Source organism: Pagrus pagrus, assembly GCF_965226575.1.
Source record: "Pagrus pagrus genome assembly, chromosome: 5".
NCBI lineage: Eukaryota > Metazoa > Chordata > Actinopteri > Spariformes > Sparidae > Pagrus > Pagrus pagrus.
Genome location: NC_140189.1, coordinates 30,670,015 through 30,689,138, shown reverse-complemented (window position 1 = coordinate 30,689,138; position 19,124 = coordinate 30,670,015). Strand labels below are relative to the sequence as shown.

Below are 19,124 nucleotides of genomic sequence, written 5' to 3'. Positions count from 1 at the left end.
TAGGTTGCCAGGTACCTCGACACACATCTCCACAAAAACTGAGATACTGAGGGTTTTTTCTGGTGGCAGGTATGAGTATCTATGCCCTCATTTTAACCAACAGAAGTTATTTGCTGTCTGAAATAAAGCCCAATAATCCCTCTTGCCCCCACCACTAAGCCCTTCTCTTCCAATTCTTCTCTAAAGTGGGAGATTTCAACTACTACCACCCCTTGTAACTCTGTTCTGACTGACAAGGAGCACTTGAACACGAGGGGTAGGGGTGAGAATGGCAAATGGGATTGAGCCAATGTACTAACGAGTGGCAGGAACTCCCAACATTTTTACTGGAGTGGGAAACATTACAGTTATGATGGCAATTAGGTTATGATAGCAAGCCCAAAAAGATGATGATGGGCAGAGTGAATCGGGGAAAGGGGAGGCCTGACTCAATCCTTTTATTCAGCTGAAAACTCGGCTGAATCCACTGGGTAATGTCGAAACTCTTTAAGATTCTTGACCTTGGCAGCAGTTGTGATTCTTTTGTGAAAAATGTAAGAAGAAAGTCTCAAGTAACAGAGAAATTGACATGCTTGTTAGCAAATCTCAGGCAGGGTGGAAATGTAGTAAAAGTCAGGTGTAAAATGAGAGCTATTTGAGGGGGGGTGTTTTCTTTATTTAGACTTTTTATTCATCAGTAAAAGACCATTTAAGTACATATTTTCACAATCATCGAGCGTACCACCCATCCACTGAAAACATATCTCATCCTGAAGAGAACCACAGGATTTGACACATCCTTTCAGGGAACAATGCGGGCGTCTCGTGGGGACGTACAGACAAACGGAGAGAGCCTTAACGGTCAAACAGCAAAGTGAGAGAAAGAATACGTTCAGGACTCACGCTGCGTCTGTTCATGATAAAGAGACGCGTCTCCAGTGCTGTTGTGGACGGATAAGAAGCTCTGAGACTGAGTGTATGGCCCGAGATAACCGTGAACAAAGTATGGCCGAGCGTGACAGATACGGAAACACGCTAAAATCTTAAAAAGTCTGACATCCAAGCTATGTCCTCCGAAGAGGCGTGATAAAATGTCAGAACACATTCGACTCGACTGCAGTGTCTACAGTCTGTACTCAATGTCAATGTGACTTTAAAATCTGATGTCATAAAGACTGGGGCATTGAAATATTAGCTGGATTACCTTGGAACGACCGTTTCGTCTGTTTACCCCGACAAAGGCTTTGATTGAATTTTACTCCGAACACACAAGTGACCACTGAAGCCTCTTATGTTTGGTAAACAGCAATTAGGTTCTGTTTCTTCATCTATCCTATATGTGGCAGTAACAATATGTCCCAAATCATATGACATGCATGTGTTATTATACATTAACGGTTACTGTTAATTAATAAAACATCAGCTTAAGCACCAACATGGTTTCAGCAGCTAATGACTAACGTGAATCTGTCCTTTCAGGGGAGGACAAATGCCCGGCAGGCCATTGATTGAATCAAGGGAAGGGGGAAGAGTTAATTAAAGGCTCAGGATAGGATCTAACAGACTCCCATACTGTGATAAATATGTCTCAGGCTACATTCAGAGTCTGAAACTTGACATTTTGTGCCAAGGCTGCCACACTGGTAATATGTTTAGTGTCCTCGTTCCAGGCTCCTAATTAAAACAAGGATGTATGCTTCTCCACCGGACATTTGCTCGTGTGTTGAACCGTTTATAAGAAGCTACTAAATAAGTGCATTTGCAAATTGAAAGGAATCGCAGCAAGAACTCAAATATTTTAACAACGACGTTTTTTTTTGCTTTTCTAAAAAGACCCGCACAAGGTAGTTTGTCAAATAAGGAGGAAAAGTAATCAAGGAATCATGTTTTTGGTGTCACAATCATGGACTCTGTACGTCTGCCATCCTCAACCTCTTTCCAGAGACGCCAGGTTCATAAATATAGTATTTCATTCAGTCGAAGAAACGTGTTGCAGTCACAAAATAATTCAAACTCAGTGACCGTGTACACAAATCCTGTCGATTATATTTCGTGTCAGTTTCACGAACTGCTGTGTCACTGTGTTGGTCAGTAATATGTGCTCTTTAAATGAATAATTTCACTAAGTTCACTTAATTATTTTAACAGAACTATGTTCAACAAGAGTATTAAAGGAACATTTCACCCAAAAAATGAATATTCAGTCATTACTCACCCTGATAATGAGGGAAAGTCAGGTGAAGTTTCATAATCCACAAAATATTTCTGAAAAACATCAGTTTTCTCTCGAACAGCTGAAGTAGATGTGTGAAAATATTTTTAAAAATGAACCACCATAAATATAAAGTGGATCCATACAGCTCGCTTGGCACAATCCAAGTCACTAGAAGCCTTGAGATCCCAAACTGATTTGGATAGACTGTATTTACACGCTGCCGAGCTAGTTCACCCACTTCAGATGGATTATCAGCTATAGTTAAGATTTCGGCTTTGAAGGGGTGTAAATAACAGATTTTCAAATCAGTTTTGGTTATTTTTTTTATGTTTTTATGTTTAGATGCCCATGTAATTCAGTTGTTTAGGAGAATGCTGTGATGGGGGGTGAGTCTATAGTAACTGCATTTTCATTTTTGGGTGAATTCATCCTTTACATGGTGTTTTTCCTATAAAAAGGATTACTTATGCCTTTCTCAGCTCTAGGCATCCACAAAGACAGTGATCTTTTGCTTCAGTGACAGATATTGAGATAATAGGAGAGATAGTAAGACTGTGAGGAGCTGGAACGTCTACATTTTATACTCAGCAAGTAATCTTTTACAGCAGTGCTACTGGTTATAAACTGCAAACAGCAATTACGAGAAAACATCCTTGGTGGAGTCAAAGTCAAGGCTGCATCCTTTTCAAAAGCATTCACTCTATGAAGCCGTGCACCAGCGCAACCAAAAATATCCTTGGGCTTAGCAAAAACACCTTTCAAAGCTCAAACTGTTGAGCTCTCCTCTTAATAGAAAACTTGGTTCAGCTACTGTCAAGGTTTTTTTTTTTTTTTTTTTACTTGAGCACACCGTGATATTATTAACACTGCATTTCACCTGTCAAGGACAACTAGCCATCTCACTAATGTGAGGAGAAAAGTCTGCCAGTGATCCATAGGTCACAGCACAAGGGATTTGTGGAAGTACATGATCTGTGGTGTTTTACCCTTGAAGCAGCTTTGCACTGTTTATAAAGTGCAGTCACCTGCAGGCCACTTATGGCAAACAGCCATCTCACATCATCACAAAGTGTCAGATAATGGACACATCCAGTACTGTATGTCCAACTGTCAACACAGCTATTTCTATGGAGATATCCTGCTGTTTGTGTCACGAAGGTGAACATCTGATTGCAAAGCTGCTCTTCCTCGTACACAAAACAACTCATTGTTGTCAACAAAGCATCTGTGGTGAATCTATGATTACGGCCTTGACATGTCGTTTGATTCTTCCTATAGTGTGTGAGAGCTCTGTGCCACTAATTCACCCATTATGTGGGAGGAATTACACAGACTCCTGCATTGTATCCCAACATGGACCGCTCTCATCTCATGCTGCCGGAGAGAAGAGACCCTCTTTACTGCTATTGTGTTGTTTTTTTTACGAACACAGCTGTAATCCATATCAACAGCACCCTCCGCCCACCTTTACCACACGACAAATCACGCATCGCTGGTCATGTAAGACCTCGGAGGAAGAGGAAACGATTTGTTTGTGGTTTTGGCTTTTATTTGTGCCGCGGCCGGGCCTCAGATTACTTATACGAGTGACCAGGGTGCTGCTGTGCCATCTCGACACAGAGGCTGTTTCTGAGTCAATGGGCTGTCACAGCACAGCGCACCTGTGAAACAAATGAAAACGTTCCACCTGAGTGTTGAACTGCAGGGATGACAGTTTTTCAGTAGGCTAACCCGGACGTTAGCATCACCTTGCTTTCCTTGACAAAAAGCCAACGGGATTCTTCCATTGGATTTTGTATAATGGCACGCACATATTTTTTTCTGCAGCAAGACAGTCTTTATATAAGAGCACTGTTTTATGATTTTTGAAGCGTAAATATGATCGCCAGAAGTAAAAAGCTAACGCTAGGCTGTAAACAAACTACACAACAATCACATGACTTCAATGTCACCACCACAAACGGTATCCCTGCTTATGTTATCCAATCAGGACAGAGAACTACATAAATCAGCCGTCCTCTTTGTATCTTTGCTGAGAGCAGGATCCTCCGTTAGCGAGGGGATCGCTAACGGCAAAAATGGACAGGAAGCTAGCTATAACGACGACAACGCTTACGGCAGCTTTAAGTAAGTACATGGAGTCTTCTTATTCTGTGTAATGATGTTTAACGTCAACAACAACCTCTGTGGTCTAATTTAGCCACGTAAAAGCTTCAGAATTCACACATTGGTGGGATGTTTACTGACGTATATAATGTAATGGGAAAAAACACGATCTCTTATTTTAGGCATCAAATCAAAAACCTATTTAAAAAAATTAATTGACAATGAGCGAACCAGAAGTGCAAAAATTCCAAGTTATTTCCCATTTTTAGGACTTTTTCTACATTTTGTCAAAATTCATCACATAGGTTGAACAATAACAAATAGAAATACATTTGTTTGAATTAATTAATATAAAATAACAAGTCTTGATTTGATTTTTTTTTCAACGATCCATACATACGATCTGTTTATTAGATATCTTTCTTCTACGTTTACTTTACCGCACCTACTGATTTTAAAACATCCAACGATTCATTCATGACACTGTAGCATATTTTTTTCCCAAAATCACTCAAATTAAAGCCAATGATTTTGGTTGCGGTGTAAATTTTACTTTGAGTTAATGATTAATAAGTGCAGTATGCTTTACGACTGTAAGACTTAGCCTGCAGTATTTGGCTGATAAATTACAGGCCCCTGTAATTACTGATTGATTGCAGGGCGGTCATTCTTAATGGTTCAGTTAATGCGATTTTGATTCAATTACAAAGCAGAGCTTCAGTGCGACTTCACTGCTCACTGTTTCTTTTTGTCTGACCATAAATTACCAGGTCTGGTTTTTTTTTTTTTGTGGACCGGGCTTTCCCCTTCACCCGGAGAGGGAAAGTTTAATCGCCATGGACTGTACGGTCAGACATAATGACATGATGGAGGGGTTCGCCATGTTCCCTCCACTTCATGTTCCTAATTGCAGAGAACATAATGACCTACAGCCGAGAACCTCAGCCAAAGTGCTGCTCGATTCAATAAGTGGCCATTTTAATCTGCCAGGGCCACAGAAGAGTGGAGAGGGCCGGCAGATTGCATTACATCACTGCCGTGTCACGTACTTTGTTGCCTGGATATTGACGAGACTCAAGAGTACGTTGCGTTGGTCTGATGTGTGCAGAGAGTGGAAGAGGTTGGAACAATCACATCCTGCACATCTACATTTACCTCCACCTCCGCAGTCTGTCTGTACTTCCTCCTGTACCCAGAGCAAATAAATACAACAGCAAGTGCTGAAAGGTCTTTTTCCAAACCGGCAGTCTGACTATAGATTTTGTCCGTCGTCTAGAGCAGGGAGAAAACTGGATTTTCATTTGTGTCTCTCAAAACGACTAGCACTAGAATGATAAAGTGTCCCTAGCTTTAGTTTTAGGTATCAACACAATGTCACCTAATGTGAATTCGACCCCGTGTTCCCTTAAGACATTTCATGACCTTTTGTATTGTCTAAATCTGCCAATAATAACTTTTCTAGCCACAAGTTGTCGACACAAAAACATTACGCTTCTCAAAATTAGTTAGGGATATCGGGATATGAGTGCATGTACAGTCTGCTTGTGCACGGATAGATAGATAAAACAATTTCAGACCTGACAAACACTGTAAAATTATTAATTCACAATCATCATAACATTTTTAAGGAAAAGAGACACTTTTATTTTGCACCTACATAAAAATATTATCAATACGACCTTTAAGCTGCCAAATCTTCCTCTATGGTCATAAGCTAGTCACTATAACTGTCTGTCAGCAGTTAAAGTAAAGCAAACACTGAGTTTATTAGAGCTTTTCTACTTTTAGGGGCTCTGTGGACCTTCTTTGTTGTCCTGGTAGTTTATGTTGGCGGACTCCATTTCTAAACTAACCTTAGCTACTGTTGCTCTCTGGTAGAGGAACGGATAGAGAGGCATCTGAGATGAGGCCTTCAAGGACGTCCATAAAGTCACATCCATGTTGCAGAAAGTCTTAAACGAATCATCCACAGGCTCGTATAGACAACTTTTGGCCAATAAAAGAAAGTGGGTAACATTTTAAATAGCTACAGATAGTTACCATAGCGCCCCTTTAATACAGCTGTGCTATTAAATGATGCTTGTTAGGATGAACCAAAAGTTATGAGCTATAAAACAATGAGCTGAGAGATGCTATAAAAGTTTGGGAACTTCAGAGTCAGGAGATAATTCTCTGTGGGTCTCTGATGTATAATGTGAAAAGGGTCACACAAAGTCAGAATTAATCCATTAAGTAGCTTTAATTTGGTGTGTTTTTGCCAAAGCACAGACCCACATCACTCTTGTTCCTTATCCTAACTCTTTTGTTTATCATGTAAACCTGCTTGCATTGCAGTTTGCAGGCTGGTGTCCATGAGGTCATGAATTTAACTCAACACTTTATTTGACCTGTGGCATAACTTTTTATCCTGCATGTGTGCGAAAGCGAGTGGTGTGTGCAGGAAGCACAAAAAACACATTTGAGCTGAACCTCTGTGAATGCATGCCTGAAAAAGGTTTTAGTGGCTCCCTGCATGACCAGTGGACAATGTTGCATTTTAATGCTCTTCCAGCTCGGCATTAGCCGGCTACATTTCCACAGAGATTAAAAGTTTACCCTGAGCTGACGCCCATCAGTTACACTTCATGATGCATTTATTATTCTGCGGCTGGTGGGGTTTTTTGATTTCAGCTGGCAGCAGAGAGATGTCACAAACGCATGGTTTTAATGTGGGCAAGGAAACAGGCAGGGAGAGCGACACCCGAATCTCAACCAGGCTGAAAAACAACCTTTTTTTTATAAAGATGTGACAGAGTATAGCTTTTACAGTGAGGGTGTGACTCCTAAGAAGAGCACAATTGATCGACATATTTCACCTTGAGGACACAAGTGCTGTTTTTATCCTCCGGCATCAGCGTCTCAGTGAAAATTACTCCCTTACGATGTGCTCAGGGAGGTTGTTATGCACATTTCATATAAGAGAAACAGAGAAAGGTCATATGTGGTTTGATTGAAACTGGCAGAAAACCATCAGTCACATCTCTCAGCCGAGGTTGTCAGCCCAACACTGAAGGCGCTGGCTTCACTGCTAGAGACCATCAGTAAGCTGTCACCTCCACCATATATCCAAACACACATTTAATGCCCACTGAAGGAAACGGCCAGATCTTGTGTCAGACGCTGCTTTCTTGTCTGTGTGCTCAACAACTCTCTTTTTTATTAAAAGTTTCTCATGACAAATATTTATAATGAGAAGGGACGTTAATTAGTTTTGCTTGAAGTGAGTGTGAGTGACTTTTTTTTCTGCTTGCAGAGCCACTTACAAGGCAAAATTAAAGCAGTTGTGGAAAAAAATAAATCCAGAAATTCCTCTGAGAACGAGCAGAATAAATAATGACCCGCTCTGAAGTTTGGGTTGAGAAAGCTACGATTAAACCTTCAGAGTATCCTCGGTGGAATTTAAAGCTTACCAGCCTCAAAAAAAAAAAAAGAAACTCCTTGTTTATCTTTTGATGATTTTTTTCCTTTGTGTTTCCTCTCGTCTTTGTCTTTCATTGATAAGTAAACCTTCTACTGGTGTTCTTCATGGTGGCTGTGGAGAGCAAACCGTCTGTTCGACTCTCGTCTCCAGCTTGGCTCTCATTTTTTAGTCATTAACTCACGTAAACATCCCATCTGTCCTCCTTTCACGCTTCCTTTTCGTCAGCGCTTCTTGCTGCTCTAGCCTGCATATCAGCCAAGTGTGTGGGGATTTCCTGTGTTTTCCGAAAAGGATAAGAGGGCCCCGAAAGTGTCTGTGACGCTCGATAACTCAAGGTGAAATCTCAGTAACGTCCAGTGCCTTTTTGTTGTAGAAAAAACAAATTAAACCCTGCATGTTTATTGTCATCTGTCCATTTTTTCCCTCTTTGTTATCTGCAGCTACATGCGACGCCGCTTACAGTTATGAAAAATGTTTCTTCTTTCTCTCGTTTCACTCCGAGTGAAAGCTTGGTTACAATATTCAGAAACAACTCACGAACCAGAGTCTATTAACCACGTTTTCACATGCAAATCTTTTCTAATGGACGAGCCACATCCTCAACTCCTTGTGGATTGCAAAACATTTAAAAAAGAAAGCACGCAATGTTTGCCTTACTCTTCCCTCGACTGTTGACTAGCCTCCAGATATGACTTTGCTGTTGCACAAACTTCCATACCAGCTGGGAATACCGTCAGAATTTAATTAAAATCTATCACGACACAGATTGTGCCCTTGCCGAAGAACCGAGCTTTTGACGTTTGGACCGGCTAAACTGTGTTTACTTGTGTTTCCTGTGATGGACACCATTTTTCTACTGTTGACAGGGGTTTCTAAGAAAAGGCCTCTACGAAAACACCCCATGTACTACGAGAAATTTGTCACACATTATTGGCATTGCTTTTTGTTTTTGAACTGAAGGTGGCTAAAACAAGCTCAAAGATCATGCTCGCTTCAAGGGAGAAAGTGTAACGTGCACCGGTTGAAGGACATTAGGCTATGTCGCTAATCAGTCTGATAGAGGGCAACGTAACGTTGAGCCAGAGTCCGTTATGACACCAAGAGCTGTTGTGACTAAACACATGGAAAAAAGCACTATGGAAAAAAAAAAAAAAATGATGAGGTTAAAGTTAAGCTAGCCAGCGCAGACAGGCTTACATTAGCTCTGACAAGCAGATCTCACAAACAACAGTTAACTTCCCAGCTACCTGTAACGTCTTCAGTGTTTGCTATGGGATGCAGTCCAGTGTGCGCCTTTCTCCAGCGCTAGCACAGCAACAAAATGAAGCGTGGGATTATTTCAGGTCAGTTTGCTTTTTTCCTCTTTCTTAATAAATAACAGTTAGTTTTGCTTTTGATAGTGTGACACTCGTAACTAGCATAACTGACATCCCTTGTCTTCACCTTTCAGCCTTAATTCATGGTAAACTACCGTGGCTGGCAAGCTAAACGCTAAGATGCGCTAAGATCATTCACTAAAGATGGGAGAAAGCTCTCTGAGCTACTGAGCTTGCTAACTGTCAGTTAGCTGTCAAGCTTGCCAGCTGTCCGTTAGCTCTGTCGCTAACGGGTCACATCACAAGGACAAGTGTCAGAAAACATATTTGTACCGTCGACTCCCATCTCATAACTGTCCGCAAACCATTCCTGGGTTTGCACCAATTAGCAAAACAGCTAATAAGCTTCAATAGTTTCTACCTTATTTAGATACTTCAGTTCTCCGACCCTTTAAAAAGGTCAGTGCAGCCATGTATCACAAAGGTTGAACTTTACACAAAAAAATTTGCATGTGTTTACTTTGTCCTGTCATTTCTGTTTCATTTATTTGTGTTGTGTTTTCTGTCGTCTTCTGCTCCTGTTTCCCTCCACACCTGCTCTGCTTCAGCTTCATTAGCCCCGTTCCCAAATATTTTCCCAGCCCATCAGCTCCTCTCCTGCTCCCTTTCCTTCACATCATCCCCCTCACCTGTGCTTCACCTGCACCTCACCCCCCTCGTCAGAGTAGTTTGTATTTAACTCCAGTCATCAGTGAAGTTTCAGTTCGCCTGTTCCTGATATTCATTTGGGAAGTGAAGTGCTGCCGACCTGTACCATTTGCTCATCTGTGCTTAAAATGAGAAGTTGGTGTTCAGGCAAAAAGTTAACTTTGTTCAAGGACAGTTGTCCTATGAGACGTCATTTGGTACAAAATGTTATCACCCATTCCTCTTCACACTGACCAGAACCAATCCCAAACCTTCTTCACCTCCCTGCCCTTCACACTCTAGCATGTATTTTTGAAAACTGTCAGGAAGCTGGAAAAAAGCTCAAACAGGGAGCAAAATGAGGCGTCTAATTTCCACTGATGTAATGCGTGATTTGGATGCTCAGTAGGCTCATAATTTCCACCGACTTTTACTGAAAAGACTGCATTGTTTGTTAGAAGACACTGCTCACCAGAGTTAACAGCAAACAGGACGTGAAACTGGAAATAATGAGCTCTCAGCCTGAAGCACAGGCTTTTGGAGATTGGTGCAAACTGGGGAGTCCAGAAGGCTTTGTTCTCCGATTCGGAAATCTGACATTTTTAAGTTGATCATTTAAGAAAGCTGAACATTTATTAAACAAAACTGCAGCAACACCGGGAGGTATCTCAGTGGCATACGTGTCGTCTTAATTGGGCGTTCCTGGGGAAACACGAAACCAGCCATCGAAAAACAAAATGGGCTTCGATGCAAATCTGTAAAAGTATCTCAGTAAAGTAGGTAAACTTCTCCAGTTATGAGAGTCAGAATGTCTTCATATCATAATTCTGCTACAGAAACTTTCTGAAGACGTCTTTAAGTAAAGCAATTATACACTTGAATTAAGTCATTACCGTTAAGAGGGAAGATGGTATGCCTCCCACAAATCTACCTCTACACACTGTGAAGTGGGCGCCCACTAACCAGGCGTTTGATGGCCCAGTTCCATCGGATGATGGGACTTTTTTCCTGATTTTTTTTCCCCTGATCTGACTCATCATCTCTCACTGACCAGAGGCAAGGACAGCAGGGTTTCCTTGATGTGATTCTCTGCCCTTCAACTTCAATGCATTCACCACGCTTCACTCTCAATTTGCCAATGAACAGATACACATCAGATGACCGGAGGACGTGGGTACAGTTGCACAATTTTGTGTGTCCACTGTTGTGATCTACGCATACCGAGGAAGTCGGCGTGTGTGATCGTTTTTGAGCTGGATACAACATCTTACAACAGAGTGAACAAGAGTCTCTCGATGTACACGTCTGAAGGCGGCAGAGTACCAGAAACAAAAATCGAAAGAAACTGCTGTTCAACACCCCACTGTGAGCCCCGTTTGTTAATGACACTACACACCAGATGGGAGAGTTTGCAAATCAGAGTTAAGTATACGATAAGTCAAGTGTCTTTAGAGTCCCCGACTGAGTGTTGAAAACTTCGACTGGGGCGTCGACACACGGAAATGTGTTGGTAACTTTCAGTTATTGGCAAAACAAAAATGTCAAACATTTGCTGATTCCAGCTCCTTAAATGTGAGGATTCGCTGCTTTTCTTTCTTATTTATGGACAGTAAATGAAGAGTCTTTGGGTTTTGGACTGCTGGTTGGACAAAATAAGTAATTTGAAGACGCTACTTTGGGCTCTGGGAAATTGTGTAGTAGAAAAGCGTTACTGATATCTCAAAAAAACAAAACATCGTCCACAAGTTTAGAGGCTACACAAGCCAACTGGCGCTGGATGACTAGAGTTTGACCCGTACCCTGACAAACACTATGATTCTCTTGGTGGCACAGCGCATGGATTATCCCTTCCACGCAAACACACCAACGCATGCTGCGGTCCAGTCAACCTTCGAATTGGTCGGGATTTCCTCGTTGAAATTTCCAACTTCTAACCTCCTCTAAGCGTTCCAGTTGCACAAATGCCAAAAGTTAAGAAAAACCTTGGCTGACCGTAACAAAACAATGTCACTGTGGCAACTGAATCCTCAGCAGCAGAGTCTCCTCGCATGAATGGATGAAACAGAGGAGGGAAAACGAGACATGGAGGTAACAGACGCCATTATACATTTTATTTTAGGACACTATACATGGAAACTTCTCTAAATATTCCACTGACTCGCCTTAAACAAGTGCTGTAGTCTACAAAAACACCCCACCCACTTCCCATGTGTGCTGCTGTTGTTGTGTGAAGTCAGACAACTGCCAGGATTGATGGATTCGAGTTTAAAGTAGAAATTTTGACTTCAAGTGGCATTTCATTGTACTTTTTTCTAGCAGGAAGGGACGCAGCATAATTGCACAGGTGCTTATTATATTGCTGTGTAATAGTGAGCGCCACCAGCCAAACCTTGATGTTGCCCCCTACTGAGCTGGAGTGAAACTTCAAAATCAGTTTGTGAAGTGAACAAAAAAGAACATTTTAGCTCAGTTTAACCAACAAGCCAACGATGAAAGCCGATGCACCACATCACTTTGGCCATAAAAAGACCACTTTGCTGATGAAAATGCTGTAATTTAAACAAATGTTTTAGATTTCTCCCAAACGAACCGGCTGAGAAAAACCCACATGCAACAAAACTGGGTGGCAGGAAAAAGATTCAGGAGAGCAGATAGTGGGTCTCCTTTCAAGCTCAAACAGACCTACAACACACACACACACAGTCTCCTAACCCTTTCAGACTCTGATATGAACTTTATTCATTCCACCTTTTCTGTCCTGTTTCTCATTTCCTCGTGTCGACGACCATCCAGGCCGAATCCTATCACCCCGACCCAGCTTGTGCTCTACTTTACATGAATCTCTTCTAGCACTTCCTCCCTCTCTCTCTCTCTCTCTCTCTCTCTCTCTCTCTCTCTCTCTCTCTCTCTCTCACACACACAGACACCATCCTCTCCCTCTCTCTTCATCTCATCTCCTCTTTACTATCTGAACCATTTCTCTCCATCTCACAGCACCGTCCTCCACTTTACTAATCTCCCCGCCGCCTCGAGCTAAATGAATCACCCTCTGAATTTCTTGCTCGCGTTTCTCTTAATCCCAGTTTGCTCAACTCCCATTTTCACCCCCCCACATCAGATTCTGCCTGTCTTCTTTTACACCTGCCCTCCTCAATCCCTTCCCTACATGGTGAGCAGAGAGTCTGGTAGGGAGAGCAGAACATTTCTCAGAGGAGGGTGCTGTCAGTCCACTGCTCTCCAGGCTAAGAGCTGCTCTCCTCGCCCCCGGGTTCACGGAGTCGCGGCTCTGTTCTGCTCCAGGATTATGCAGATCTTAATTCCCTTCCCGCTCATACCTGAGGTTGGCAGGGCATGAAATAAGGAAAGTGTTCACTGCAAATAAAAGTTTTCGCCACCAAGGGGGATAGAGAGGGGGAGGAAGGAAGGAAGGGGGGAAAGGGAGTTTGGTGGCTGGTTGATGTTCTGAGGGAAGGAGGGAGGAAAAAGAGACACAAGGTTTTGAGGGAGGACAAGCTGAGAGAATAAAGAGGGGACAGACAGACAGACAGACAGAGGGAGGGAGGTGGGTTTTCTGTTTTCTCGACCTTGTCCCCTTTCTCTTCCAATAATTTGTCGCCAAACACTTTTCTTGCACACATCTGGCATGTATGACATCTCTCAGCAACGAATGAGATGTTTCCAAATGACCTCGCTGCTCACATGTTGTGGGTAAATTGTTAATCGCCTCATAAATATGATATCACACACTGGAGTCTTGACGTTTCACTTTAACCAACCTCCCCCTCCCAAAAAGCCACCTATAAATCTGCGATCCAAGCGGGAAATCCACAGGTAGTTTGCCACCAGGGGAGGTTTTCTCTCGGCAGGAAGACAACAAGGTTTGATATCTGGTGGTGTTTTTTGATAGTAGCTTGTTTGCATGAAGGCTGATTGATAAATTTGAAATAATAAAACTGCAGATTTTCGAAGTTGGCGACGACAGATGAGCGTTTTGCTCCGTGCGTAAAATGCTGGATTTTCTTTCCTTTTTCGTGAAATCATGCGCACGTCCCCCCTCGCATGCACAGCACTGAAGCTGGCTTTATCTGTCGTTCAGTTAAATCTTATTAAATGGTGGCAATCCCTGACAAATCGATGGGCACTTGAAGGCAGCTGAAACCCCGTCCCCTCGCCTCAACAACAGCAAAACAAACAACGCGTAATGATCACGAAAGCTGCGTGAAGAAAATCAAGCGCAAAAGTCAAAGCAATGACAGATGTGGTGGAGATGTGAAGTGCGAGTCGACTCCACTGGACTAAAAGTTGAAGTCAAGCAGCTGATGAGAAAACAAGTCGCACATGCACACACACACAGAGTAATAATAAATGCCAGTGCGCGCCTCACCTGATAAAGCCTCCTTGGAAAAAGCAGAAAGACAAGACATACAGAATCCGAATGACCTGTGGGAGCATCCTCTGGCTCAAAATCTCTCCCTCAGTCCCGCTGAATAACTTGCAGTGAAAGAAAAAAAAAACAATTTCGGGAATAATCAGCAAATCCACTGAGCAGCTGGCGAGACTGGGCTAGAGGAGGAAGGCATCGTCTCTCTCAGTGATCCAAGCTTGTCTTTGGGGAAACTTCTCCCCCTCCCATCAAGTCCAGGGGGCTGCACACGCACACATCCACACAGCAGCAGCAGGGCTCTCTGCTTCAGGCGCGGCTGGACGGCACTGGTCAGTAAAGGAGGCAGGCAGTGTGTGAGTGAGTGTGTGTGTTGGTGCTTGTTTGGAAAGGGGAGTGTCGCGTGTTTGCGTCTCAGTGCGTGTGTGACACGCCTGGTTCTCATGTATTTTCCCCCCCTCACTCCCAAAAAATGTTTTTAAAAAAAGGGGGTGAAGATTTAAAGGAACAGCAGCTTTTGTTTTGAAGGCTGCCTCCTGTCTAATTAGGAGTTAATCAGGGTGGAAGGATGACTGCTCTGATGTGTGAGTGTTGAATGCATTCTGACCAGTCTGGAGTGAAACACAGCTAAAAATAAAAATTCAGTTATAGTGGGAGGAGGCATAATGTTGGAGGAGGAGGAGGAGGTCTACAGTGTGTTCATGTGTGCAGGAGAAGATGTTGAAAGGGAGGAGGAAAGTTTGATTCTTTTTGTGGAGTCAGGATCTCTAAATGAATCTAACTTTGGAGTTTGGGGGGTTCTTGAGTGTTTGTCAAGAGTTTAAAATAGTTTGAAAATATGTACTGGGCATCAAGCTCCCCACAGCTCCACAGACTGTTGTATCGTTTTGATCTTTAAGCAGCAAACTCTTCTTTTTTGGCAAAAAAATAAAGAGCCGAAGAGTAGGTTTGTGCCGGTGTAAAAATTTTTTTAATATTAAGCCAAAAACTGTATCAGTAACACTGAATTTTACCATTAGGCGTCTCTTGAGTTGAACCCAATGAGATCCCATGAATGAGAGCGCCGTGGCACCACAGTACTGTACGTCATAATTTCTCACAACAACCGTTGTGAGAAAACTTAATTTGTCTCATACAACCCCACAGCAAAAGACCTGAACTATCACTTCAAGCTCGTACACCGGACTGGACTGGCAAAATCCTAATCCCAGATGGGCTCTTTTTTAGAGACTATCACTAGAAGTAAGGTGGCTTTGACTAAAATGACTAGTTTTAGGTTGGAGAGAAAGCGAGGTCATAGTTTGAAAAAGTTAGCCGTCGGTCTGAGATCCTACAAATTCGGCTCTCCACCGTGAAGGTCAAACAACTATCCGCCATATTTCTTTGAGGAAATGCTGTTGGTGCATGTTCACTCGAATTTTACCAGTAACTACAAATAGTTATGAGTAAGCATGAATTTAGCTTTCACTTGTGACTCACAGCGACTCTGACAGGAAGTGGTCCAGTGGTTTTCTCATACCATCAGGATGTCTCAACACAGTATGCCCATCTGCTCATGAGAGTGGGCTCCATCTCCCCGATCAGATATTAAATCTCCTTGTCGATCAAATACCTACTGGATGTCTTTCAGACGCGCAGCGTCTCAGGTTATACATCAGTGTACGTGCACCTTCAGGATCCATTAAAGTCTCCGTACGTTAGAGATCACAGGGCAGTCGCACAATGTGACACATCACTCACAGGGGTCTGACCGACAAATTGCTTCTGTTGCAGTCATTCGTCTCCCCGAGTGGCTTTCCTCCCAGCAGATCCAGTGTTTCCTCGGCATGCAGAGGTGTCACTCTTTTCTGTTCTCTTTATGTGGGAAAACACAGCAGATTAACCTTCACCTCAGGCAATTACTCAATCTCCTTGTTCCTCCGTCACTGACGTGTGGGTATTAAAGATGCATTGGATTTCTCTGCTCTTATGAAGGACTGAAACATCATAAGCCTCTTTGGCTTTTCAGCCTGATAATTCGTTTTTTATTAATATGAATGAAATGCTGCTTGTGTGTTTGGCGCCGCTATATGAGCTGGCAGGCAGACTTTATTGTAGCTGCAGTCGAGACATCTGAAATGTTATCTTTATTGAAAGAGTTTATTAGAAATGCACACTGACACTGGTGTCACCTTCCGCTTCTTCCCTGCCTTCATGCATTTATTTTTATTTTTTGCCAGCAGTAGAAACCTGAGAGGCCAACTCAAACAGGAGTGTGGCAGGGAGAGTGAGCAGATGTGGTGGAGAAACAGAGGAAATTAAAAGATGAGGGCTTCTGCGCTTGGCAGCTGAACGTTTGTCGCTGCTTTCTGAGACAGTTGGCGAGCAGCGGAGCTCTAACATGAGTGCTGACATCTGGGTCCAGAGAGTGTGTCACCTACTAACAGGCCGCCGCCAGCCAACAGATTGTAATGAAGGGAGCTCAGCGTAATAGGTGGAGTAAAGTCCAAATAATATTCACCAAAAATGAAGATTCTTGCGTTCAACCAAAAAAAAATCACCACCCTTCAAAACAGCAAAAGATAAAAATTCAGTTTCTTACAAAGTTTGGTTTTGTCAAATCTGTCCTGAGTCAACCCTCTTCCCAAAGAAATCAATAAAGGATCTCTGAAAAGAAACTAATCCCAACATCTCCATTACTGTTGTGATCTCTGTTACCGTAAGTGCAGGCCGTTAAAAGCAGGATTGGCAATTTTCCCAGTTTATTATTTCTTTAATTGGGATGAATTAAATTAAAAGCTCATATTGAAATCGTGACGGCCCTAATATTAACAGACTTGTCCGTCTGTTCATTATTATACAGAAGATGCAAATCTTGAAAGAATAGTTCAACACTTGCCGAGAGTTAGATTAGATTAGAAGACTCCATTCAACATCCGTTCAGTGATGCTGCGTTCATGCGCTCCTCCGATTGTTCCATATCCTAAGTGTGGAAGTTGCATCTCCGACTTTGGTGCATTCATGTGCATCATGTCGGAATGATGGAGCAACATAGATGCCAAAAAAAATGGCAGTTTTTCAAGTTGTTGATCCGACTTGAGAGGGCATTCACGTGAAGTTTCGGAGTAGTCAGAGAAACTTTTTCCCCAAAAATTCGGACAAGCTTAGCTGAACATACAGACTGATAAAACAGTGGGAAACAGCCATGCAGGCGTCGTCTGAAGGCAACAAAAAAGGAAAAAAATAGTCAAGCTCATAATCTCCTGTGAAACCACAGTTGTTTTACCCTGTTTCTTTTTTTATTGAACAGATGAAACCATCCAGATGTACAGCACCAAATGCAAATATATTTGCATTTGTCATTTCAGAAAAAAAAGGTGCATTTGTTGGCGAGTATTTTCAGCAGCACAATAATACACATTTGGTGTGTTAGTGTATACACAGCAGAAGGACGGTGTATGTGACGTTGACATACAGTAAACAACAGTGCTCATATTCCCGGTAATGAAGGAAAATGTCAGCCAGTGCAACCATGTGGCTCATTACTGTGTTTTTGTCTTTAAACGCAGGAGATCTGTGGTATATCAACGCTATATCTCGTTAGTAGAATCAACTCATCACAGGTTTGGATCTTTTCATGGTGTTTGTTGATAATGAGAAAAACATGTAATACGTTTTTAAAAAGGAGACATTCAGTCTGTAAATCAGTCCAAATCGTAAATTCACTGTTATTTAATGATCTGCTGTTGTAACGAAATCCTCAGTGTTACTCACACTTCCAAGTTTTTTCACACTGCAACATGAAAATAAACAACTCTGCAAGAAGAAAATAAGCCACTGATAAGCCCACCTATGTGATATGTGAAGTAAATGCTGAAATGTCAACCCTTTTATCTTGCGTGTCACTCTGTAACCTCTTGCCCTGCCCTGATCTCAGCCTTGTAGATTAATGGGTGGCGTCCCCATGAAAGGTCAGATTCCATCTGTGGTGATCAGGCTGGCCTTTTTCACTTTCACCCCGACATCCGAACAGAAAGCGTTACTTGACCAACCCTACCTTAATATAACCATGAGCCCTGCCTCTGTTTAATGCGTGGACACATACCAAACTTGACCTTTTAACACAGTAACCTAAGGAGACGGTGTCTGAGATGACACGATGTCTCGTTTCTTTACTCGTAGTCTGTAAAGAATGAAAGAATGAGCCTGTGATTTAGATCAGAAACAACCAATAGATTTGAAAATATGTGTGTAATACTATATCTACTGGCTGTCCATGATGTTGTCATCCTGTCCAGCATTCTTACATTTGCTGTGAAAGTGTTTTTTAGCTGCCACAGTTGTTCCTCAGAGGGTTTTTAACCCCCATAGTCCCCGAGAAATGGCTGCTCAGCCTGGCACAAAATCCCAATCTCAAAACCTCCCCTGAGGGACTGACCTGTGGCTGGAGTAGCCTGTTTGTGGCCTAACCTCTTCCTTATCCTCAGCTGCAGAGTAAATAACGTTCTGCATGGCTGTAGGTCTGGGTGAATACAAGAAGCTTTGTGCAGTGGTCCGTGCTGTTTATGGCCTAAAGACGTGATTATCCTCAAAATGTTTACAGAAACTTACATGGAGACAAGGTTAAGGTGCCATCCTCTCTGGTTGCATCTTCGTCTGTCTGGATTTGATGGGACTTTCTAAGAACTGTCCGCTTCCATCAGTGTACACTAAACATGTTTCTGCCTGCCATTAGACAATGGTAGATAATGTGCAGCATGTGGGATGGTTGTTCTGATGAAGCTGTGAAAATCACATTTGCATCATGTAGATCATTTGTCTATGTAGTGTTTGTCTAGATGTGCTTCTCATCGTATAAAAAGGTAACACGGTTATTTACTGTCATAAGGCACAGAACATACAGCTATTCATACATATATATACATAAACACAAGATGGTGATGATAATATGGTCGGCATCTTCATGTTAAAAGTTTGACATCACATTAACACTCCATCATT

General features: G+C 42.4%; 1 protein-coding gene across 7 annotated transcripts in view; it reads right to left on the bottom strand.

Moving 5' to 3' along the window:
• glra4a (glycine receptor, alpha 4a) overlaps positions 1 to 14,614 on the bottom strand; it is a 48,193-nt gene extending 33,579 nt beyond the window's left edge. The window contains exon 1 of one of the 7 annotated variants that reach the window (XM_084353396.1): positions 14,148 to 14,614. In XM_084353396.1, the coding sequence (XP_084209522.1) occupies positions 14,148 to 14,215 (68 nt within the window). In that variant the 5' untranslated portion in view covers positions 14,216 to 14,614. The remainder of the gene's footprint in view (positions 1 to 14,147) is intronic. The other 6 variants (XM_084353397.1, XM_084353402.1, XM_084353398.1 and 3 more) reach the window with 6 other exon arrangements.
• Positions 14,615 to 19,124: the final 4,510 nt, after the last annotated feature.